This window comes from Bombina bombina, chromosome 3, assembly GCF_027579735.1.
Source record: "Bombina bombina isolate aBomBom1 chromosome 3, aBomBom1.pri, whole genome shotgun sequence".
NCBI classification, from domain to species: Eukaryota; Metazoa; Chordata; class Amphibia; order Anura; family Bombinatoridae; genus Bombina; species Bombina bombina.
This window is the reverse complement of record NC_069501.1, coordinates 84,106,574-84,131,996: the sequence shown is the minus strand read 5'-3', so window position 1 is coordinate 84,131,996 and position 25,423 is coordinate 84,106,574. Positions and strand designations below refer to the sequence as shown.

Sequence of the window (25,423 nt, the reverse complement as noted above, 5' to 3'; positions counted from 1 at the left end):
TTAACCCCTAAACCGCCGCTCCCTGAACCCGCCGCAACCTATCTTAAATTTATTAACCCCTTTCCTGCCCCCCCTACACCGTCGGCACCTATAATAAATTTATTAACCCCTATCCTGCCCCCCACTACACCGCCGCCACTGTAATAAAATTATTAACCCCTAAACCTGTCTAACACTAACCCTAACACCCCCCTAACTTAAATATTAATTAAATACATCTAAATCATATTTATATTATTAACTAAGTTAATCCTATTTAAAACTAAATACTTACCTATAAAATAAACCTTAATATAGCTACAATATAAATAATAATTATATTATAGCTATCTTAGGATTTATTTTTATTTTACAGGTACCTTTCAATTTATTTTAACTAGGTACAATAACTATTAAATAGTTATTAACTATTTAATAGCTTACCTAGCTAAAATAAAGAGAAATTTACCTGTAAAATAAAAACTAACCTAAGTTACAATTACACCTAATACCACACTATACTTTAATAAATTATTCCTATTTAAAACTAAATACTTAACTGTAAAATAAACCCTAAGATAGCTACAATGTAATTAATAATTACATTGTAGCTATTTTAGGATTTATATTTATTTTACAGGTAACTTTGTATTTATTTTAGATAGTTAGAATAGTTATTAAATAGTTATTAACTATTTAATAACTACCTAGCTAAAAGAAATACAAAATTACCTGTAAAATAAATCCTAACCTAAGTTACAATTAAACCTAACACTACACTATCATTAAATTAATTAATTAAACTACCTACAAATAACTACAATTAAATACAATTACATAAACTAACTAAAGTACAAAAAATAAAAAAAGCTAAGTTACAAAAAAAAAAAAAAAAGTTACAAACATTTAAAAACATATTACAACAATTTTAAGCTACTTACACCTAATCTAAGCCCCCTAATAAAATAACAAACCCCCCCAAAATAAAATAATGCCCTACCCTATTCTACATTAAAAAGTAAACAGCTATTTTGCCTTACCAGCCCTTAAAAGGGCCTTTTGTGGGGGCATGCCCCAAAGTTCAGCTCTTTTCGGAACTTTGATCGGAACAGCCAATAGAATGCGAGCTCAATCTGATTGGCTGATTGGATCAGCCAATCGGATTGAACTTGAATCTGATTGGCTGATTCCATCAGCCAATCAGATTTTTCCTACCTTAATTCCGATTGGCTGATAGAATCCTATCAGCCAATCGGAATTGAAGGGACGCCATCTTGGATGACGTCCCTTAAAGGAGCCTTCATTCGTCGGTAGTTCGTCGGGAAAGGAGGATGTTCCGCGTCGGCAGGATGAAGATTCAAGACCCGGCTTCGACAATGACCTCGCCCGGATAGAAGACTTCTTCAGCGCCTCTTGGAAGATGACCTCGCCCGGATGGAAGATTTCTTCAGCGCCGCTTGGAGGATCACTTCATCGGATGGAAGATTTCTTCAGCGCCCCTTGGAGGATAACTTCTGCCGGTCCAGATGTCCTCTTCAGTTCCATCGGTGGCTCGGCTGAGTGAAGACAACTAAAGGTAGGATGATCTTCAGGGGATTAGTGTTAGGTTATTTTAAGGGGGGTTTGGGTTAGATTAGGGGTATGTGGGTGGTGGGTTTTATTGTTGGGGGGGGGTTGTATTTTTCTTTTACAGGCAAACGAGCTGAACTTTGGGGCATGCCCCCACAAAAGGCCCTTTTAAGGGCTGGTAAGGCAAAAGAGCTGTTTACTTTTTAATGTAGAATAGGGTAGGGCATTTTTTTATTTTGGGGGGGTTTGTTATTTTATTAGGGGGCTTAGATTAGGTGTAAGTAGCTTAAAATTGTTGTAATATGTTTTTAAATGTTTGTAACTTTTTTTTATTTTTTGTAACTTAGCTTTTTTTATTTTTTGTACTTTAGTTAGTTTATGTAATTGTATTTAATTGTAGTTATTTGTAGGTAGTTTAATTAATTAATTTAATGATAGTGTAGTGTTAGGTTTAATTGTAACTTAGGTTAGGATTTATTTTACAGGTAATTTTGTATTTCTTTTAGCTAGGTAGTTATTAAATAGTTAATAACTATTTAATAACTATTCTAACTAGCTAAAATAAATACAAAGTTACCTGTAAAATAAATATAAATCCTAAGATAGCTACAATGTAATTATTAATTATATTGTAGCTATATTAGGGTTTATTTTACAGGTAAGTATTTAGTTTTAAATAGGAATAATTTATTAAAGTATAGTGTAGTGTTAGGTGTAATTGTAACTTTGGTTAGTTTTTATTTTACAGGTAAATTTCTCTTTATTTTAGCTAGGTAAGCTATTAAATAGTTAATAACTATTTAATAGCTATTGTACCTAGTTAAAATAAATTGAAAGGTACCTGTAAAATAAAAATAAATCCTAAGATAGCTACAATATAATTATTATTTATATTGTAGCTATATTAGGGTTTATTTTACAGGTAAGTATTTAGTTTTAAATAGGATAAACTTAGTTAATAATAGAAATATTATTTAGATTTATTTAATTAATATTTAAGTTAGGGGGTGTTAGGGTTAGTGTTAGACTTAGGTTTAGGGGTTAATATTTTATTACAGTGGCGGCGGTGTAGTGGGGGGCAGGATAGGGGTTAATAAATTTATTATAGGTGGCGACGGTGTAGGGGGGGCAGGATAGGGGTTAATAAATTTAAGATAGGTTGCGGCGGGTTCAGGGAGCGGCGGTTTAGGGGTTAAACTATTTATTTATTTGCGGTGAGGTGCAGGATCGGCAGGATAGGGGTTAATAACTTTATTACAGAGGGCGGCAGTATAGGGGGGGCAGGATAGGGGTTAATAGGTATAATGTAGGTGGCGGTGGGCTCCAGGAGCAGCGGTTTAGGGGTTAAGACATTTATTATAGTTGCGGTGGGCTCCGGGAGCGGCGGTTTAGGGGGTAATACATTTATTTAGTTGCGGCGGTGTAGGGGGGGTCAGATTAGTGGTGTTTAGACTCGGGGTACATGTTAGGGTGTTAGGTGCAGACAGCTCCCATAGGAATCAATGGGATATCTGGCAGCAGCGAACTTGTACTTTCGCTATGGTCAGACTCCCATTGATTCCTATGGGATCCGCCGCCTCCAGGCTGGCGGTTTGAAAACCAGGTACGCTGGGCCGTAAAAGTGCCGAGCGTACCTGCTAGTTTTTTGATAACTAGCAAAAGTAGTGAGATTGTGCCGCACTTGTGTGCGGAACATCTGGAGTGACGTAAGAATCGATCTGTGTCGGACGGAGTCCGGCGGATCGAAGCTTACGTCACAAAATTCTACTTTTGCCGGTCTGAAGCCTTTGATAACTAAGGCGAATCAGCCTCGCCACAAATACGCTGCGGAATTCCAGCGTATTTGAGGTTGACGGCTTGATAACTAGGCCCCTCTGCCTAAAGTTATTATCATGGAAGTTTCTCTTTTTTTGTAGCCATTTGTTCTGCTAGAGGAGTTTCTGAATTATTAACTCTGTTGTCTGATCACCAGTTCTTGGTTTTTCATCAGGATAAGGCGGTCCTCTGGGCTAAATATGATTTTTTTTCAGAAGGTTGTATCTTCAGAAATTATTTATCAGGAAATTCTTGCTCCTTCACTGTGTCCAAATCTTTCTAACAGTAAGGAGTGCCTGCTACACAATTTGGATGTAGTCAGAGCCTTAATATCTTATCTTCAGGCTGCTAAAACGTGTTTGTCCACTTTTCTGGTCTTAGAAATGGTCAAAAGGCTACAGTGGTGGCCTTGGCATCATGGCTAAATCAGAATATGTGTAAGGCTTACTTGGTTGCAGGAAAACTGCCTCCAAAAGAGTAACTGCTCATTCTACCAGGTCTGTATCTACTACTTGGGCCTTTAAAAATGACGCCTCCTTGTAACAGATTTACAAGGCAGCAACTTGGTCTTCTCTCCATTCCTTTTCAAAATTGTACTATTTTGATATTTATACTTCTTCCAAAGCTTCTTTTTTCTTCAGGCTGCAGTGTCCGGCAAATAGGAACTGCCATCATTTTTTCTCACCCATCCTTAACATGGACTCTCAGCTTGAGTATTGTATCCCACATGTTATGGACACCTAAGGACTCTTATCATCTTATGAAAGAAAACAAAATTTATACTTTGTGATACATATCTTTCTTTTGCGATGAGAGTCGACTGTAAACTGGGTGGGGAGAGGAGATGGGAGGGATTAAAGCTCTTGTGAGTGTTTTGACCACCTCCTAGTAGCAGGAAATATATCCCACATGTCATGGACACCTATGGACTCTCATCATTCTGGAAGAAAGAAATGTATTGGTAAGTAGAAATTGTGTTTTTTTTATCCTGCTATAAATATATATATATATATATATTACACTCACCGGCCCCTTTATTAGGTACACCTTGCTAGTACCGGGTTGGATCCCCTTTTGCCTCCAGAACTGCCTTAATTCTTCATGGCATAGATTCAACAAGGTGTTGGAAACATTCCTCAGAGATTTTGGTCCATATTGACATGATAGCATCAGGCAGTTGCTGTAGATTTGTTGGCTGCACATCCATGATGCAAATCTCCCATTACACCACATCCCAAAGGTGATCAATTGGATTGAGATCTGGTGACTGTGGAGGCCATTGGAGTACAGTGAACTCATTGTCATGTTCAAGAAATCAGTTTGAGATGATTTGGTCAGCAACAATACTCAGGTAGGCCGTGGAATTTAAACAATGCTCAATTGATACTAAGGGGCCCAAAGTGTGCCAAGAAAATATCCCCCACACCATTACGCCACCGCCACCAGCCTGAACCGTTGATACAGAGCAGGATGGATGCATGCTTTCATGTTGTTTATGCCAAATTCTGACCCTACCATCTGAATATCGCAGCTGAAATTGAGACTCATCAGACCAGGCAACGTGTTTCCAATCTTCTATTGTCCAATTTTGGTGAGCCTGTGTGAATTGTAGCCTCAGTTTCCTGTTCTTAGCTGACAGGAGTGGCACCTGGTGTTGTCTTCTGCTGCTGTAGCCCATCTGCTTCAAGGTTCGAAGTGTTGTGTGTTCACAGATAGTATTCTGCATACCTTGGTTGTAAGAAGTGGTTATTTGAGTTAGTGTTGCCTTTCTATCATCTAAAACCAGTCTGCCCATTCTCCTCTGACCTATGAAATCAACAAGGCATTGTCGTCCACGCAACTGCTGCTCACTGGATATTTTCTCTATTTCTGACTATTATCTGTAAACCCTAGAGATGGTTGTGCGTGAAAATCCCAGTAGATCAGCGTTTTTTGAAATACTCAGACCAGCATGTCTGGCACCAACAACCATGCCACGTTCAAAGTCACTTAAATCCCCTTTCTTCCCCATTCTGATGCTTGGTTTGAACTTCAGCAAGTCATCTTCACCACGTCTAGATGCCTAAATTCATTGAGTTGCTGCCATATGATTGGCTGATTAGCAATTTGTGTTACCAAGCAATTGAACAGGTGTACCTAATAAAGTGGCCGGTAAGTGTATATATGCTTTAAAGGACCTGCTAGACGTACACATGGACAACATGTTTGTCTTCTACAGAGCAGAGGTTTAAGGGACATAATTCCCCCCAAAATCTTCATGGTTCTAATAGAGCATGCAATTTTGAACGGCTTCTATTATATAATTTGCTTTCTTCTCTTGGTATCCCTTATTGAAAAGCATACTCAGGAGCAACAATGCACTACTTAGAGCTACAGTATCTGCTGATTGGTGGCTGCACATATAGCTTCTTGTCATTGGCTCATGTACTCATCTAGTTCCCAGCAGTGCATTGCTGCACCTTCAACAAAAAATACCAAGAGAATCCAGCACATTTGATAATAGAAGTACATTTAAAAGTTGCTTAATTTTATGTATGTTCTACCTGAATAAATGTGGGTTTTGTGTCTCTTTAACCTTTTGTTGAAGAGCTGTTTTGATCTGCACTACAAAATACCTGTAAGCCAAATAAAAGGGGACATGAAAGCTTAACTTTCATGATTTAGATAGAGCCTACAATAATAAAAAGCTTACTAATTTACTCCAATTATCAAATGTACCTATTTCTTTTGGTATAATTAGTTGAAACTTAGCTCATTTCCATGACAGCATACTGAGGTAGGCTCAGGGCTTCTCATAGAAAGGAGTGAACTTTCAAGGATACCAAGAGACACAGGTGCATTTTATATTAGAAGTAAATTGATTAGATTTTTTGAATTTGTAAATTTTATCCAAACCATTAAAAGTTGAATTTTGACTTTCATGACCATTATTTAGGAAACTTTTCATAGTTTTGCAGTTCAGAGAAATACGTCATTTGTTGTGGGCATTTAGAATCAGGTTATCTAAAGCTCTCTGCTGCAGTCAGATAACCTAACACGTCTCGTCAGTTCAGGTTAAGAGCTATTTATCTCACTATGCAGGTTCTGGATGTGAAGGAGACATACATATAGGAATGGGCGAATGTCTCGCAATATTCGAAAAATTAAACAAATTTTAACACATTTGTTCATTCTTTTTGAATTTCGAATGTTTGTACAACATTCTAACATTCGCTTAATTTAATAGTATTTCTAATGCTTTCTTTAAATGTAATATTTAATTTGAAATGTTCTAATAATTTGATTCGAATTATGCAATATTCAAATTCGAAAAATTCAAATTTATATATTTGTAATAGTATTTCTAATGCTTTCTTTAAATGTGATATAAGAACATTCAATCTAATTATGAACATTCGATAATCCAAAGTGACATTTGAAAACTATAAATAGCCTTCGGTTATAAAATATTTAAGGATATTCGTTCTTATCAACATTCGATTGTGTAAATCGAATTTCTATGATAACATTCGTTCTAACATTCAAATTTGAATATAAACACATTCACACATCCCTACATACATACATTACAGTGTAGAGTTAAAAACTACCCACAAAGATTTTGAGTTTGATTTCTCTTCATGATTGCATGTTTTTGATCATTGGGCCAAAAGATAGGTATAAATGATATTCAGCCCTGATCAAGGTACACTAAACCCAAACTTTTTTTTTTATGATTCAAGTAGAGAATACAATTTTAAGCAGCATTCCAATTTACTTCTCTAATTTGCTAAATTTGTAGATATTCTTTGTTGAAGAAATAACAATGCACATGGGTGAGCCAATGACACGAGGCATCTATATGCAGCCACCAATCAGCAGCTAATGAGTCTATCTAGATATGCTTTTCAGCAAAGGATATCAAGAGAATGAAGCAAATTAGATAATATAAGTAAATTAGACAGTTTAAAATTGCATGCTCTTTCTAAATCATGAAAGAAAAAATGTGGGTGTTATGGCCCTTTAAGTCTGCACCCAAGCCTTACTAGGGAGTTAAAGAAAGGAAAGATTTCAAAGTTAAATTACAGAAAAAACTGGCAAAAGAAATGTTATTAGATAGCAAAATAATTTTTTACTTAACATAATGAAATATAGTGGGGGGAATCAATTGTTGAATTTAATGTCCTTTTATTTATTATGGCCTAGATTTGGAGTTTTGTCGGTAACGACCCGAAAATCTAACGCCGGCTTTTTTCTGGCCGCACCATAAAAATAACTCTGGTATCGAGAGTCCACATAAAGGCTGCGTTAGGCTCCAAAAAAGGAGCGTAGAGCATTTTTAACGCAGCTTCAACTCTCGATACCAGAGTTGCTTACGGACGCGGCCAGCCTCAAAAACGTGCTCGTGCACGATTCCCCCATAGGAAACAATGGGGCTGTTTGAGCTGAAAAAAAACCTAACACCTGCAAAAAAGCCGCGTTCAGCTCCTAACGCAGCCCCATTGTTTGCTATGCGGTAACCCTTCCTACATCTGCACTTAACACCCTAACATGTACCCCGAGTCTAAACACCCCTAACCTTACACTTATTAACCCCTAATCTGCCGCCCCCGCTATCGCTGACCCCTGCATATTATTATTAACCCCTAATCTCTAATCTTCCGCTCCGTAAACCGCCGCTACTTACATTATCCCTATGTACCCCTAATCTGGTTCCCTAACATCGCCGACCCCTATATTATATTTATTAACCCCTAATCTGCCCCCCTCAACGTCGCCTCCACCTGCCTACACTTATTAACCCCTAATCTGCCGAGCGGACCTGAGCGCTACTATAATAAAGTTATTAACCCCTAATCCGCCTCACTAACCCTATATTAAATAGTATTAACCCCTAATCTGCCCTCCCTAACATCGCCGAGACCTAACTTCAATTATTAACCCCTAATCTGCTGACCGGAGCTCACCACTATTCTAATAAATATATTAACCCCTAAAGCTAAGTCTAACCCTAACACTAACACCCCCCTAAATTAAATATAATTTTAATCTAACGAAATTAATTAACTCTTATTAAATAAATTATTCCTATTTAAAGCTAAATACTTACCTGTAAAATAAATCCTAATATAGCTACAATATAAATTATATTTATATTATAGCTATTTTAGGATTTATATTTATTTTACAGGTAACTTTGTATTTATTTTAACCAGGTACAATAGCTATTAAATAGTTAAGAACTATTTAATAGCTAAAATAGTTAAAATAATTACAAATTTACCTGTAAAAGAAATCCTAACCTAAGTTACAATTAAAACTAACACTATACTATCAATAAATTAATTAAATAAACTACCTACAATTACCTACAATTAACCTAACACTACACTATCAATAAATTAATTAAATACAATTCATACAAATAAATACAATTAAATAAACTTGCTAAAGTACAAAAAATAAAAAAGAACTAAGTTACAAAAAATAAAAAAATATCTACAAACATAAGAAAAATATTACAACAATTTTAAACTAATTACACCTACTCTAAGCCCCCTAATAAAACAACAAAGCCCCCCAAAATAAAAAATGCCCTACCCTATTCTAAATTACTAAAGTTAAAAGCTCTTTTACCTTACCAGCCCTGAACAGGGCCCTTTGCGGGGCATGCCCCAAGAAGTTCAGCTCTTTTGCCTGTAAAAAAAAACCATACAATACCCCCCCACAACATTACAACCCACCACCCACATACCCCTAATCTAACCCAAACCCCCCTTAAATAAACCTAACACTAAGCCCCTGAAGATCATCCTACCTTGTCTTCACCTCACCAGGTATCACCGATCCGTCCTGGCTCCAAAAACTTCATCCAACCCAAGCGGGGGTTGGCAATCCATCATCCGGTGCCTGAAGAGGTCCAGAAGAGGCTCCAAAGTCTTCATCCTATCCGGGAAGAAGAGGCGATCCGGACCGGCAACCATCTTGATCCAAGCGGCATCTTCTATCTTCATCCGATGATGACCGGCTCCATCCTGAAGACCTCCACCGCGGACCCATCTTCTTCCGGCGACGTCCAACTGCAGAATGACGGTTCCTTTAAGGGACATCATCCAAGATGGCGTCCCTCGAATTCCGATTGGCTGATAGGATTCTATCAGCCAATCGGAATTAAGGTAGGAAAATTCTGATTGGCTGATGGAATCAGCCAATCAGAATCAAGTTCAATCCGATTGGCTGATCCAATCAGCCAATCAGATTGAGCTCGCATTCTATTGGCTGTTCCGATCAGCCAATAGAATGCGAGCTCAATCTGATTGGCTGATTGGATCAGCCAATCGGATTGAACTTGATTCTGATTGGCTGATTCCATCAGCCAATCAGAATATTCCTACCTTAATTCCGATTGGCTGATAGAATCCTATCAGCTAATCGGAATTCGAGGGACGCCATCTTGGATGACGTCATTTAAAGGAACCGTCGTTCAGTCGTCGGCCAGGATGGATGTTCCGCGGTGGAGGTCTTCAGGATGCTGCCGCTTCGCTCCGGATGGATGCCGCTTGGATGAAGAGTTCAATCGGATGGAAGACCTCTTCTGCCCCGCTTGGATGAAGACTTCAGCCGGATCATGGACCTCTTCAGCCCCCCGCTTGGGCTTGGATCAGGACATCGGAGGAGCTCTTCTGGACCGATCGGTGAACCTGGTATGGTGAAGACAAGGTAGGATGATCTTCAGGGGCTTAGTGTTAGGTTTATTTAAGGGGGGTTTGGGTTAGATTAGGGGTATGTGGGTGGTGGGTTGTAATGTTGGGGGGCTTGGGTATTGTATGTTTTTTTTTACAGGCAAAAGAGCTGTATTTCTTGGGGCATGCCCCGCAAAGGGCCCTGTTCAGGGCTGGTAAGGTAAAAGAGCTTTGAACTTTAGTAATTTAGAATAGGGTAGGGCATTTTTTTATTTTGGGGGTCTTTGTTATTTTATTAGGGGGCTTAGAGTAGGTGTAATTAGTTTAAAATTGTTGTAATATTTTTCTTATGTTTGTAAATATTTTTTTATTTTTTGTAACTTAGTTCTTTTTTATTTTTTGTACTTTAGCTAGTTTATTTAATTGTATTTATTTGTAGCAATTGTATTTAATTAATTTATTGATAGTGTAGTGTTAGGTTAATTGTAGGTAATTGTAGGTAGTTTATTTAATTAATTTATTGATAGTCTAGTGTTAGGTTTATTTGTAACTTAGGTTAGGATTTCTTTTACAGGTAAATTTGTAATTATTTTAACTATTTTAGCTATTAAATAGTTCTTAACTATTTAATAGCTATTGTACCTGGTTAAAATAAATACAAAGTTACCTGTAAAATAAATATAAATCCTAAAATAGCTATAATATAATTATAATTTATATTGTAGCTATATTAGGGTTTATTTTACAGGTAAGTATTTAGCTTTAAATAGGAATAATTTATTTAATAAGAGTTAATTAATTTCGTTAGATTTAAATTATATTTAACTTAAGGGGGTGTTAGTATTAGGGTTAGACTTAGCTTTAGGGGTTAATACATTTATTAGAATAGCGGCGAGATTCTGTCGGCAGATTAGGGGTTAATAATTGAAGTTAGGTGTCGGCGATGTTAGGGAGGGCAGATTAGGGGTTAATACTATTTATGATAGGGTTAGTGAGGCGGATTAGGGGTTAATAACTTTATTATAGTAGCGCTCAGGTCCGGTCGGCAGATTAGGGGTTAATAAGTGTAGGCAGGTGGAGGCGATGTTGAGGGGGGCAGATTAGGGGTTAATAAATATAATATAGGGGTCGGCAGTGTTAGGGGCAGCAGATTAGGGGTACATAAGGATAACGTAGGTGGCGGCGCTTTGCGGTCGGCAGATTAGGGGTTAATAAGTGTAGGCAGGTGGAGGCGACGTTGAGGGGGCAGATTAGGGGTTAATAAATATAATATAGGGGTCGGCGGTGTTAGGGGCAGCAGATTAGGGGTACATAAGTATAACGTAGGTGGCGGTCGGCAGATTAGGGGTTAAAAAATTTTTTTTCTAGTGTCGGCGATGTGGGGGGACCTCGGTTTAGGGGTACATAGGTAGTTTATGGGTGTTAGTGTACTTTAGAGTACAGTAGTTAAGAGCTTTAGAAACCGGCGTTAGCCCAGAAAGCTCTTAACTACTGACTTTTTTCCTGCGGCTGGAGTTTTGTCGTTAGATGTCTAACGCTCACTTCAGAAACGACTCTAAATACCGGAGTTATAAAAATCCCATTGAAAAGATAGGATACGCAATTTACGTAAGGGGATCTGCGGTATGGAAAAGTCGCGGCTGGAAAGTGAGCGTTAGACCCTATTTTGAGTGACTCCAAATACCGGCGGTAGCCTAAAACCAGCGTTAGGAGCCTCTAACGCTGGTTTTCACGGCTAACGCCAAACTCCAAATCTAGGCCTATGACTTTTGGTTATGTGTCAAACACTATAGACTATTTCAGACAAGCAGGTTCACATCTGCATGTACAACAGTATAGCACTTTTATTAGTACAGAAGTAAAATGTATGCTGCCACTGGTACTAAATTCCTAGTGGAGTTGGCATTGCCACTGACACCCATCCTTCAATAGTGAACACCCATGAAAGCTTCCTTTGGATGCACTTAACCATAGATGTACTTAAAGGGACACTATACACTCATTTTTTCTTTGCATAAATGTTTTGTAGATGATCTATTTATATATCCCATGACGTTTAAAAAAATAAATAAAAAAAAAATGATAGTTTTGCTTATTTTTAAATAACATTGCTCTGATTTTCAGACTCCTAACCAAGCCCCAAAGTTTTAGGAGAATACTGATGTATACCTACTCCAGCTTGCTCCTGTTTGTGTAAAGGGTCTTTTCATATGCATAGGAAAGGGGAGGGGGAGTGCCTGATATTTCCCACTTGCAGTGGATGTTCCAGTAACCTTTTAAACAGAGCTAAACTGGAAGCTTCTAAGTAAGTTTTTAAACGTTTTTATACTGGATTTTTATGTCAGTATCTGTGCATATTATTCTTTATGGTAGTGTCTATCACATGCAGTTATATGAAAATTGGTGTATACTGTCCCTTTAAAGTGACACTAAACCCAAAAAAAATTTCTTTCATGATACAGATAGAGTATATCTTAGCGGACCCATTTTTGGTTAAAATCCTGAGTTATGCTTGCTTATTCATAGCTAAATGTAGCCACCAATAATCAAGCGCTATCCATGGTGCTGAACGTAAAATGCGCCGGCTCCTAAGTTGACATTCCTGCTTTTTAAATAAAGATAGCAAGAGAACAAATAACAAATGATAATAGGAGTAAATAATAAAATTGCTTAAAATTGCTGCTCTATCTGAATCATGGAAGTTTAATTTTAACTTTCCTATCCCTTTAATTTATCGCAAGACTTCAAACAAGAGTTTGTAATTACAAGGTATTTACTATCCCTTTATCTTACCAATTAGGAAGGCACCCTTGCCTAAATGAAACCCAAGCATTTTCATTTGTGATTCAGACAGAACATACTATTTAAAAAAAGTTTCCAATTTACTCCCATTATTATATTTATTTTGTTTCCATGATATTCTGTGTTGAAGAGATACCTAGGTAGACGTCTGGAACACTACATGGCAGGAAATAGTGCTGCCATCTAGTGCTCTTTTCAAATGGATAACATTCTTGCAAAACTGCTGCCATATAGTGCTCTAAAAATGGGACAGATCCTAAGCATACGTCTCTGCTTTTCAACAAAAGATACCAAGAGAATGAAGAAAATTGATAATAGAAGTAAATTAGAAACTTGTTTTAAATTGTATGCTCTATGTGAATCCTGAAATAAAATGTTTTGGTTTCATATCTCTTTAACAAGAATGTATCCCTAGACTTAAAAAATGTTGGTTATGTTTTTTAAATGCTATTGGTTTCCAGACATAGAAATCATTATGCAAGCAGAGTTTTACGGATACACATTTTTAATGCTAGATAATCGCTGAAAAACCATAAAGTATGACAAAGTGTTACAGAAGTTAAAATGATCAAATTAATATTTTGCAGAAGTCAAGCATAATAAAAGTGGATAAATGTAAAGCTGAAAACCTTTTTATAAGCAAATGCACCTGCATTAGTAATAGCCAGACTCATTAGTTGTCATGGAAACACAACATTAAATCTATTGTGTTTATTTTTTGTTTTTTTTGTTTTGACCATCTTGAGAAATGTCAATGTGATTAAAAAATACAGGATTTCTAGAACTATGCACATTAGACACACTTCACCTTCAGTAAAGTAATCGAAACCAGTTTAAAACACTCTGCTGCAGACAAAAATACTTGAAAGAAACATTTTGGGTTTAGTATCCCTTTAAGCACATATGCACTTAAAGTTAGATCAATATTTAACATTTTTGTATATTTTTTTTTTCTAGACAATACACAAGACTCTAAAGAATTTACCCTGGGACCAGGATACATCGCCCTTATCATTATACTGATCTTTTTGTTTGTGGCTGGAGTGGCAGCTGGTTTTATTTGCTGGCACGAAAGAAGAACAGGAAAATATAACTTCAAACTTAAACGTGATGTTGGTTATCAAGTGTTCAGTAACTAGAATCTGGAGAGGTGTACTTTAAAAAAAAAAATCTATATTAGGAACCAAGATAGTGGTCACCTGTACATTTCAGAACAAATTGCACTTTAGCATTATTCTGTCTATTATTTAAAATTGCTTGCTAATTAGTCATTTGGAATATAAAACTTCATAAATAATTTGGTAACATTTAATTACAGAGATATAAATATTTAACTTATCACTGTTCATATTTTATCTACATATATAAATTTATGATTGCATAATGTGACTAAAATATTTAAAAAAATAATCTATTTATGTTATTAAAGATACATATATTTTTACAGCAGTTATTAAATATTTAAAATTATCTGTATTGCATTTCCATTATAAAAGTGTTGCACAGATAAATTGATTTAAACAATTGTTCAATAAAGAGAAAAAAATTAAATTTTAATATTTACAAAACATTAAAAGGACAATCAAGTAAAAATTAAACTTTCACGATTCAGATAGGGCATGCAATTTTAAACAAATTTCCTATTTACTTTTAACATCAAATTTGTTTTGTTCTCTTTTTTGTTGAAAACTAAACCTAAGTAGGCTCATATGCTAATTTCTAAACCCTTGATAGCTGCCTCTTATTTCAGTGCATTTTGACAGTTTTGTACAGCTAGATAGTGCTAGTTCATGTGGGCTAAATCGATAAACATTGTGCTCACGCCCATGGAGTTACCTAGGAGTCAGCACCGATTGGCTAAAATGTAAGTCTGTCAAAAGAACTGTGATAAGGGGGCAGTCTGCAGAGGCTTAGCTACAAGGTAATTAGAGAGGTAAAAAGTGTAAAAGTGTATTATTAAAACAGTGTTGGTTATGCAAAACTGGGGAATGGGTACTAAAGGGATTATCTATCTTTTAAATAATAAAATTTCTGGAGTAGACTGTCCATTAATTCAGATACAGCTTATAATTCCATTCCATTAAAGCATTCTGAGGTCGGTTTAGGAACATGCGAGTGTCTTTAGTACAATGTGGCTGCAGTGTTTGCAACAAGAGGTCTTAAGCGCTATATGTCACTCTTGCAAAACGGCTTCAATATACTGCTCCAAAAAAGGATACAAAGATAATGAAGTAAATTTGTTAATAGAAATAAATTGGAAAGTTTTTTTATACATTCTATCTGAATCATGAAAGAAAAAAACAGGTAGGTTTTTATGTCTCTTTAAATCCAGATTACAAATTAAACAGTATATATATATAGTATACAGTATATATATATATATATATATATATATATATATATATATATATATATATATATATATATATATATAAAATGTAGGTAGAGGTAGTAGCACTCCTGGTGAAAGTACAAGGCACAAGCTGCCCACGTTGCCCTGGGTGCACTCCATGAGTGAATACAAAACAGATGAAGGAGTCACTCAAAGGGTCTTGTTTCCAAATACCAAAATATTTAATTAACGTTTCGGGGTCTCCCCCGTTTTCAAAATAAGCATAACAAGTTATACAGACTTACCCCCTTTATACCCCTGCACATCTATCACCGCTAAACGGCGTTCACAGCCGCAAACCTGAAGCAACACGGCGCTACGTGACACTGACGTCACGCGTATCACCATGGCAACCGTACGCTAAGTCGCGAGTGCCGTGTGTGAATTAAAAACAATAAGTACAAGCATAATGGTATAGCCAGGTGTAAAACAGTAATAATCAACGGTTTACATGATATACAGTTTATACAATGTTAATATACATTGTGGATCTGACTGTGTTAATACTATAGCCTAGTACATTATGCTGCAGTTGTAAAGGCAAGGTAACTTAAGCAATAAGAGAGTGCATTTGTTCATTATCATAACTACACTCACAGCATAAATAAAGATAAGTCTCAAGAATAAGCATCAAGGGTATGAGGGGCTACAATAGGCGAATAAGGTACCAGTTATAAGATGCTCAAATAACAAAGTATTGCAGTATGCAGTGATACCTTTTTTATTGGACTAACATAATATTTCAAAGACAAGCTTTCGAGAGTTTTCCTACCTTCCTTAGGTCTGAAGCAATACTGATCAATCTGACATAGATACACATCACATACAACAAATGGAAGGGAGGGAGGGGGTGAGAGGGGTGTCATATAAAGCAGAGGATGTGTCTGAAAGAGAAAATAGCTAAGAATAGCTAGAACAAGTTAATAGACAGAGGAGATTAAATAGGCAAGATGAGAGGAAAAACAAAAGAAAAAAGAAACCAATAAAGGACAATAAAATGAGAGATTATAGAAAGTTTTGGTAGTGTGTGAGAAAGCCAGAGTCTACATTAAGTCCTTAATTTCTGGTATTGAAATGTGTGATCATTTTCATCTCAAATGTTTTTTCTTCATGAGAGTCTTTGAAATTCCCTTTAAGAACGTTAATCCTGAGGTTAAGGATGGAGTGACCAGTCTGGGTGAAGTGATGACCAACAAGGGTACAATATTCATTCTCCTTGTGGTTCGCAGCAAATTAACCACAGAACAGAAGCTTACACAGAATGGCACTGCACAATGCAACAAATCACTCTGCAAACTGTGTCAACATATATGTGACAACAACACAGCCAGACACAATAACACATCATACAATATTAAAGGATCCTATTCGTGCTCATCTGCTAATGAGGTGTACATGATACAGTGCACAGCGTGTGACAGAGGTTGCTACATTGGAGAAACTGGCCTAAAGCTGCATCTCAGAATAAATCTACACAGACACTCGATCAAGAGCCACAAAGAAAATGAATATTGTACCCTTGTTGGTCACCACTTCACCCAGACTGGTCACTCCATCCTAAACCTCAGGATTAAAGTTCTTAAAGGGAATTTCAAAGACTCTCATGAACAAAAGATGTTTGAGATGAAAATGATCACACATTTCAACACCAGAAATGAAGGACTTAATGTAGACTCTGGCTTTCTCACACACTACCATAACTTTCTATAATCTCTCATCTTATTGTCCTATATTGGTTTCTTTTTCCTTTTGTTTTTCCTCTCATCTTGCCTATTTAATCTCCTCTGTCTATTAACTTGTTCTAGCTATTCTTAGCTATTTTCTCTTTCAGACACATCCTCTGCTTTATATGACACCCCTCTCACCCCCTCCCTCCCTTCCATTTGTTGTATGTGATGTGTATCTATATCAGATTGATCAGTATTGCTTCAGACCTGAGGAAGGGAGGAAAACTCTCGAAAGCTTGTCTTTGAAATATTATGTTAGTCCAATAAAAAAGGTATCATTGCATACTGCAATACTTTATTTGAGCATCTTATCTATTGAACTAACACGGCTACTCCAATCTTCACTATATATATATATAAAGCATAACATCAATAGTTACATCTCGCAAAATGTTTTCTTTTCTCTGGCCCTGGTTTAAATCTTTCTGTATTCTTTGTTGAAAAGCATACCAAGGTAGGCTCAGGAGCACTACTGGGAGCTAACTACTGGTTGGTAGCTGAACACAAATACCTCTTGTCATTGGCTCCCCAGATGTTTTCAGTTAGCTCTCAGTAGTCCATTGCTGCTCCTTTAGCACAAAGAGAATTAAGCAAATTTGATAACAGAAGTATCTGACTTATGAAAAAAAATAATAATTTGGGTTTCATGGCATAGGGCACCAAACACGTGCATAATAAATGTGGCCAATGAGAAAGCAAACTGTGGCAGCAAATTCTTTCAGGTTTTGTTCACTTTAAGTGACAGTTCTATCTCCCTGCAATTCATTGCTGCTCCTGAGCCTACTTAATTATGCTTTTCAACAAAGGATACCAAGAGAAAGAAGCAACCTAAATATTACAGATAACAGGCCAGATTAGAAGTGGAGCACTATTTAGCGCTTTCGCTAGAACACTAATTGTGGTAGAAGTAAAGTCGTCGGGTTGCACTCATATTACAAGTTGAAAGTAAAAAGTTATCGCTCTCATGCTAACCTGATGCGCACAAAAAGCCGAAGTTAGAATATCGCTTGTGTGATAACCTATTCCCCCATAGAAGTCAATGGGGAAAAAAGTGGAAAAAAACCCCACTCTCGCGTCAACACGAACGTATATTCTCTAGTTCACTAATCTGACAGGTAAATATTAATATTTCACATACCAATGTTCTTCACATAGAAGAATATGTTTTATTTATTCATGAATACATATTTCTACATATACAGGGAGTGCAGAATTATTAGGCAAATGAGTATTTTGACCACATCATCCTCTTTATGCATGTTGTCTTACTCCAAGCTGTATAGGCTCGAAAGCCTACTACCAATTAAGCATATTAGGTGATGTGCATCTCTGTAATGAGAAGGGGTGTGGTCTAATGACATCAACACCCTATATCAGGTGTGCATAATTATTAGGCAACTTCCTTTCCTTTGGCAAAATGGGTCAAAAGAAGGACTTGACATGCTCAGAAAAGTCAAAAATAGTGAGATATCTTGCAGAGGGATGCAGCACTCTTAAAATTGCAAAGCTTCTGAAGCGTGATCATCGAACAATCAAGCGTTTCATTCAAAATAGTCAACAGGGTCGCAAGAAGCGTGTGGAAAAACCAAGGCGCAAAATAACTGCCCATGAACTGAGAAAAGTCAAGCATGCAGCTGCCAAGATGCCACTTGCCACCAGTTTGGCCATATTTCAGAGCTGCAACATCACTGGAGTGCCCAAAAGCACAAGGTGTGCAATACTCAGAGACATGGCCAAGGTAAGAAAGGCTGAAAGACGACCACCACTGAACAAGACACACAAGCTCAAACGTCAAGACTGGGCCAAGAAATATCTCAAGACTGATTTTTCTAAGGTTTTATGGACTGATGAAATGAGAGTGAGTCTTGATGGGCCAGATGGATGGGCCCGTGGCTGGATTGGTAAAGGGCAGAGAGCTCCAGTCCGACTCAGACGCCAACAAGGTGGAGGTGGAGTACTGGTTTGAGCTGGTATCATCAAAGATGAGCTTGTGGGGCCTTTTCAGGTTGAGGATGGAGTCAAGCTCAACTCCCAGTCCTACTGCCAGTTTCTGGAAGACACCTTCTTCAAGCAGTGGTACAGGAAGAAGTCTGCATCCTTCAAGAAAAACATGATTTTCATGCAGGACAATGCTCCATCACACGCGTCCAAGTACTCCACAGCGTGGCTGGCAAGAAAGGGTATAAAAGAAGAAAATCTAATGACATGGCCTCCTTGTTCACCTGATCTGAACCCCATTGAGAACCTGTGGTCCATCATCAAATGTGAGATTTACAAGGAAGGAAAACAGTACACCTCTCTGAACAGTGTCTGGGAGGCTGTGGTTGCTGCTGCACGCAATGTTGATGGTGAACAGATCAAAACACTGACAGAATCCATGGATGGCAGGCTTTTGAGTGTCCTTGCAAAGAAAGGTGGCTATATTGGTCACTGATTTGTTTTTGTTTTGTTTTTGAATGTCAGAAATGTATATTTGTGAATGTTGAGATATTATATTGGTTTCACTGGTAAAAATAAATAATTGAAATGGGTATATATTTGTTTTTTTGTTAAGTTGCCTAATAATTATGCACAGTAATAGTCACCTGCACACACAGATATCCCCCTAAAATAGCTATAACTAAAAACAAACTAAAAACTACTTCCAAAACTATTCAGCTTTGATATTAATGAGTTTTTTGGGTTCATTGAGAACATGGTTGTTGTTCAATAATAAAATTAATCCTCAAAAATACAACTTGCCTAATAATTCTGCACTCCCTGTATCTGATGGTATTTTGGTACAATATATATCTATTGATGATTATATATAGGTATATATTCATACAGAAATATAAAGGAATATCTATTTAGAAATACTTAGAACATATTCTGCTATGTGCAGAACATCGGAATGTGAAATATTTACAGTAAATACACAGTTAAACACTTTATTAAATATGAATATTGCATAAATATAATTTAACATGTTTTCAGCAACTTAACTGCAAAGGACACCAATGCACTTATAAATATGTCTATATATGTGTACATATATTTGTCTTTAAATGTGTATATTTCTCTGTAAATGCATATATACACATATAAGTACATAAATACATATGCATACACATATAAACGCACACACACACATACATATACATCTTAAGACATGTATATGTATGTCTATGTTAAAGCCCTTTGCCTGCCTTTTTTTCCTTCTAACACCTAATACCTCATATCTTTGAGCCCTAATAACTTTTTTGCAATGTTATTTTTAATCATTTATATTATGAGTGTAACTGTTCTTTGTAATGTATTTTTGACGTGTTTTGTGACTCTTTTTTGTTTTAAGAAACAGTTAACCAGAGTTCTGAGGTTGCGCTATCCTGATGCATGTTAATTTCAATTGCACTCCTGCGATCACATTTACTTTCAACTTGTAATATGAGGGCTAACCCGATGAGCGCAGACTCGAAAAAACTGATATCGTTTGCACATAAACGTTGTCACTCCAGTCGTAATTTGACCCAAAGTGGGACGTTGTAAAAATGTTATGCTGTATCTGAGTTATGAAAGATAATGTTTCATGTCCCTTTAACACTGTTATACATTGGGCAAACACTGCTGCCATCTAGTGTTCAAAGTGCCTAACATTGTTAAAAGCCATAGCGGCCAATTTAACAAATGTCCGGCAGTGCGGATCCGGTCCGCAAGACATCGCTGAATGCGCAGAGCAATACCCTCACAAGAGCTGCTGGTGCAACTCCGCCCCCTGCAGACTGGCGGCCAATGGGCCGCCAGCAGGGGGTGTCAATCAACCCGATCGTACTCGATCGGGTTGAATTCCGGCGATTCCTGTCCGCCTGCTCAGAGCAAGCGGACAGGGTTATGGAGCAGCGGTCTTTGAGACCGCTGCTCCATAACTTGTGTTTCTGGCGAGTCTGACTCGCCAGAAACACCGGCATCCCTTTAACAAGCAGTAAAATGTTGCTTTTAACAGTTGTCAACCTTACTATGTATGATCTAGTTTTATGTCTTTTACTGTAAGACTTTAAGGACTAGATTACAAGTGAGGCGCAAATGGATTAGCGCTAGCGCAATCGCCTTTTCGCGAGCCATTTTCATTGCGCTGATATTACAAGTAATAATTTGTTCAAATAGATATAGACGGATAGATATATTTTGCAGTAGAACAAGGGAATACAGACAGCGTAACAACCAGGGTTTAAAGCAATCGGTTTGAGATGAAACATGAAACTCCTTTTGCAAATCTCATTGAAATGTCACTATTAAGCTGCTTAAGGTACAGATTTTTGTTTAGCTGTGAAGCACAATTAATGGGAAATAAAGGAGCAAAAGTGAACTAATTACTGAACAGGGCTATAAGGAAGTTTTATCAAGCGGCATTAACAGCTTCTGAGGTGTTGCGGTGCGCTTGTGCAACCAGGAACTGCTTCTTGTCCTCTCTGCCACTTCAGAGGCGGTGAGATAAATCACCAGACACTAGCTTGGTAGAGTTGATTGACATGCCCTGAACTTACACAATTGGTTGCACAACAATAGAGGGCAGAATTGCACGAATGCTGCTGTGCAATGTTATATTCTGCCACATGATAATCTATTGCAAGTGGCGACTGTAGGCGGATAAATTCTCTACTTGAGGTCTTGTCTATCTGCAATCCTGATACATTTCCTCCAGGTTTTTAAGATTTGTAAAGGCGTTAAAAGTCAAAGCTCTGAGCACATAGTTTGAACAACGAAGAAGGCCCAATAAAATGCTGTAGCACAACCGAGCATTTTATTTTGACTCCTTTCTATCCCTTTAAAGAGACAGGAAACCCCACAATTTTCATTTATGATATGGATAGAACATACAGTTTTAAACAACTTTCCTATTTACTTCTATTGCCAAATTTGCTTTATTCTCTTGTTATCTTTTGCTGAAGGAACAGCATCGCAAAACTGACAGCTAGCTGAACACATCTAGTTAGCCAATCACAATAGACAAATATGTGCAGGTGTTCTGGGAAAATGCAGAACTTGTGAAAATAGCGAACTGCGTCACTTCCTGTGACGTGGGATCAGCTGTTTCATAAAGTTTGACCATATTGTGCATGCATTCTAGCATCCATTACATACCTGGCTGCATACATCAGTGCTACAGTTTCGAGACAGTGAAATTCATAGACCCTTTGTACCGCGCATGCGCGGCATTTGAAACTCTGTCAATACCGTGCCCACTTTGCATGACCAAATATACAGTTTTGAACAATTAATTTCTTTCATGTTAGTGTAACTGTAATGGGAATGCGTATAAATGTATGGCAAAGCGGGGACCGGTATGGTCATACAAGATTGACCTGTGTGTAGGCTTTGATCATACTGCAAAGCGGGTGTGGTATTGATGGAGTTTCAAATGCCGCACATGCACGGTACAGAGGGTCAAATAATTTTACGGGTCTGGAAACTGTAGCAGTGACATATGCGGCCACGTATGTAATGATGCTAGAACGCATGCACAATATGGTCAAACTCATGAAACAGCTGATCAGTGACGTGGTTCGCTATTTTCACAAGTTCACCATTTTCAAAGAACACAGGCACCAATCAGCAGCTAGCTCCCAATAGTGTAGGATATATGTGTATTCTTTTCAACAAGGGATACCAAGAGAACAAAGCACATTTGAAAATAGAAGTGAATTTAAAAGTTTCTTAAAATGACATGCTCTATCTGAATTATGCAAGTTTATTTTGACTTTTCTATCCCTTTAAGTTGTTATTTAATTGCTTTGAATCTTGGTTTAAAAAACTGTAGCTGAATTGAGTTCCAATTACCTAAATTATCATTTTCAGTACTACTAGTTCTTGCTGTTCTCACATGCGGTAAGGAGACTTACATGCAGGGTAGAAAGCTAAAATAAAGCTTTTCTTGTGAATTGGGGTGCAAATATAGAGGCAAATGTATAAAACCAGAAACACTACGTTTTATAGATGTATTTGAACAAATGAACTGTACTAAAAGTCTTCTCTATATTGTGCTGCTACATATAACATGTAATAATAATTATAAAGAGGCTTGTTAATTATATTTTGTGCTGATAGCAGTTTGTTTCACAAAACTCTGCTTTATATTGAAATAAATGATAATAAAGAACTTTGTGCCTAAATGCTTTATATTTTTCAGGTGTGAGCAATATGAAATTTTTATTATTATTATTATTATTATTTTTATAGACTTTGTGTTACTAAGTCTGGAGAATAATGATTTATATGTTTTTAATCAATAACTTAACCCCTTAAGGACCAAGGACGTACAGGGTACGTCCTACAAAAACTGTCACTTAATGACCAAGGGAGCGTGTGATCACTAAATAAGAAGTTGTGGGAGAGGAGGGTGGGAGAGGAAGGTGGGAGAGGGAGAGGGGAATAATGTTGGAAAATGGATCTGGGAGGGGGAGGGGGGAGGGTATCAAGGGGGCAGCTACACAACAGAAAAAATTGGGATTTATAAAAAAAAGGCCAAAGTTTATTGCAAAGTGGGTACTGGCAGACAGCTGCCAGTACCCAAAATGGTGGCAAATAGTTAGAGGGGGAAGGGTTAGAGAGCAGTTTGGGGGGACTCAGTGAGGTTGGGTGGTATGGGGGGATCCTACACTGCAGAAAACATATAATTTAAAAAAACAATTAAAAAAACAAAAAACAAAAACATTTTATTTTTATACTGGCAGAATTTCTACCAGTACTAAAGATGGTGGTGACAATAGTGAGGTGGGGGGGAGTGAAGAGAGCTGTTTGAGAGGGGTCAGGGAGGGATCAGGGGATGTGTCAGATGGGAGGCTGTTCTCTATACTAAAGCTAAAATTAACCCCTTCACTGCTGGGCATAATACAAGTGTGGTGCGCAGCGGCATTTAGCGGCCTTCTAATTACCAAAAAGCAATGCCAAAGCCATATATGCCTGCTATTTCTGAACAAAGGGGATCCCAGAAAAGCATTTACAACCATTAGTGCCATAATCGCAGAAGCTGTTTGTAAATAATTTCAGTGAGAAACCTAAAGTTAGTGAAAAAGTTAGCAATTTTTTTTATGTGATGGCATTTGGCGGTGAAATAGTGGCATGAAATATACCAAAATGGGCCTAGATCAATACTTTGGGTTGTCTACTACACTACACTAAAGCTAAAGTTAACCCTACAAACTCCCTACAAGCTACCTAATTAACCCCTTCACTGCTGGACATAATACAAGTGTAGTGCGCAGTGGCATTTATCGGCTTTCTAATTACCAAAAAATAATGTCAAAGCCATAAATGTCTGCTATTTCTGAACAAAGGGGATCCAACAGAAGCATTTACAACCATTTGTGCCATAATTCCACAAACTGTTTGTAAATAATTTCAGTTCATGATTTTATTTAATTTGATTGCATTTGGTGGTGAAATGGTAGCATGAAATATACCAAAATAGACCTAGATCAATACTCATCAGCGGGTTGCCGCAACTGGAAATGGAGAGACCGGTAAGGAGGAAATAGACTGATTCCAGGTAAGACAAAACTAGCAGCTCTTTACTGGCAGTGCAGTGCCTCAGAATCGCGGTGGGAACCAATCCGCCAACATGAAAAGCAAGAAGGCAAGCATCTGGCCACTCAAAGGGGTAAATAAAAGAATATATGATCTTTATTAGAAAAAAGTAAAAAAATGCATGGATATGCAAGAAAGCAAGGGTAGCTGTCCTGACGCATTCCGCGCACCCTAGTGGCACTTAGTCATAGGATACATGCTCAGAAGGTTGATTGGGCGTCGCTTTAAGCCTGAGCTGACACCTTCTGAGCATGTATCCTATGACTAAGCGCCTCTAGGGGGCGTGAAACACGTCAGGACAGCTACCCTTGCTTTTTTGCATATCAATGCATTTTTAAACTTTTTTAGAATAAAGATCATATATTCTTTGATTTACCCCTTCGAGTGCCCAGATACTTGCCTTTCTTGCAATACTTTGGGTTGTCTACTAAAACAAATGTATACATGTAAAGGTTTATGTGGGTATTCCTGACAGATATCAGTGTTAAAATGTAACATGCAAATTTTGAAAAAAAAAAAATGTTTTGGAAATAGCAAAGTGCTACTTGTACTTATTGCCCTATAACTTGCACACACAAAAAAGCAAAGAACATGTAAACATTGGGTATTTCTAAACTCAGGACAAAATTTAGAAACTATTTAGCACGGGTGTTTTATGGTCGTCGTAGATGTGTAACAGATTTTGGGGGTCAAAATTAGAATAAGTGTGTTTTTTCAATTTTTTCATCATATTTTATAAAAAAAAATTATAGTAAATTTAAGATATGATGAAAATAATGGTATATTTAGAAAGTCTATTTAATGTTGAGAAAAATGGTATATAATATGTGTGGGTACAGTAAATAAGTAAGAGTAAAATTACAGCTAAACACAAACACCGCAAAAATGTAAAAATAGCCCTGGTCCCAAACGGT

At 37.2% G+C, this 25,423-nt stretch overlaps 1 protein-coding gene across 1 annotated transcript in view; it reads left to right on the top strand.

The window, feature by feature from the left end:
• The window catches only part of UMODL1 (uromodulin like 1), a 221,081-nt gene extending 207,115 nt beyond the window's left edge, over positions 1-13,966 (top strand). Inside the window, exon 17 of the mRNA XM_053705160.1 lies at positions 13,785-13,966. Within this exon, the coding sequence (XP_053561135.1) occupies positions 13,785-13,966 (182 nt within the window). The remainder of the gene's footprint in view (positions 1-13,784) is intronic.
• Positions 13,967-25,423: the final 11,457 nt, after the last annotated feature.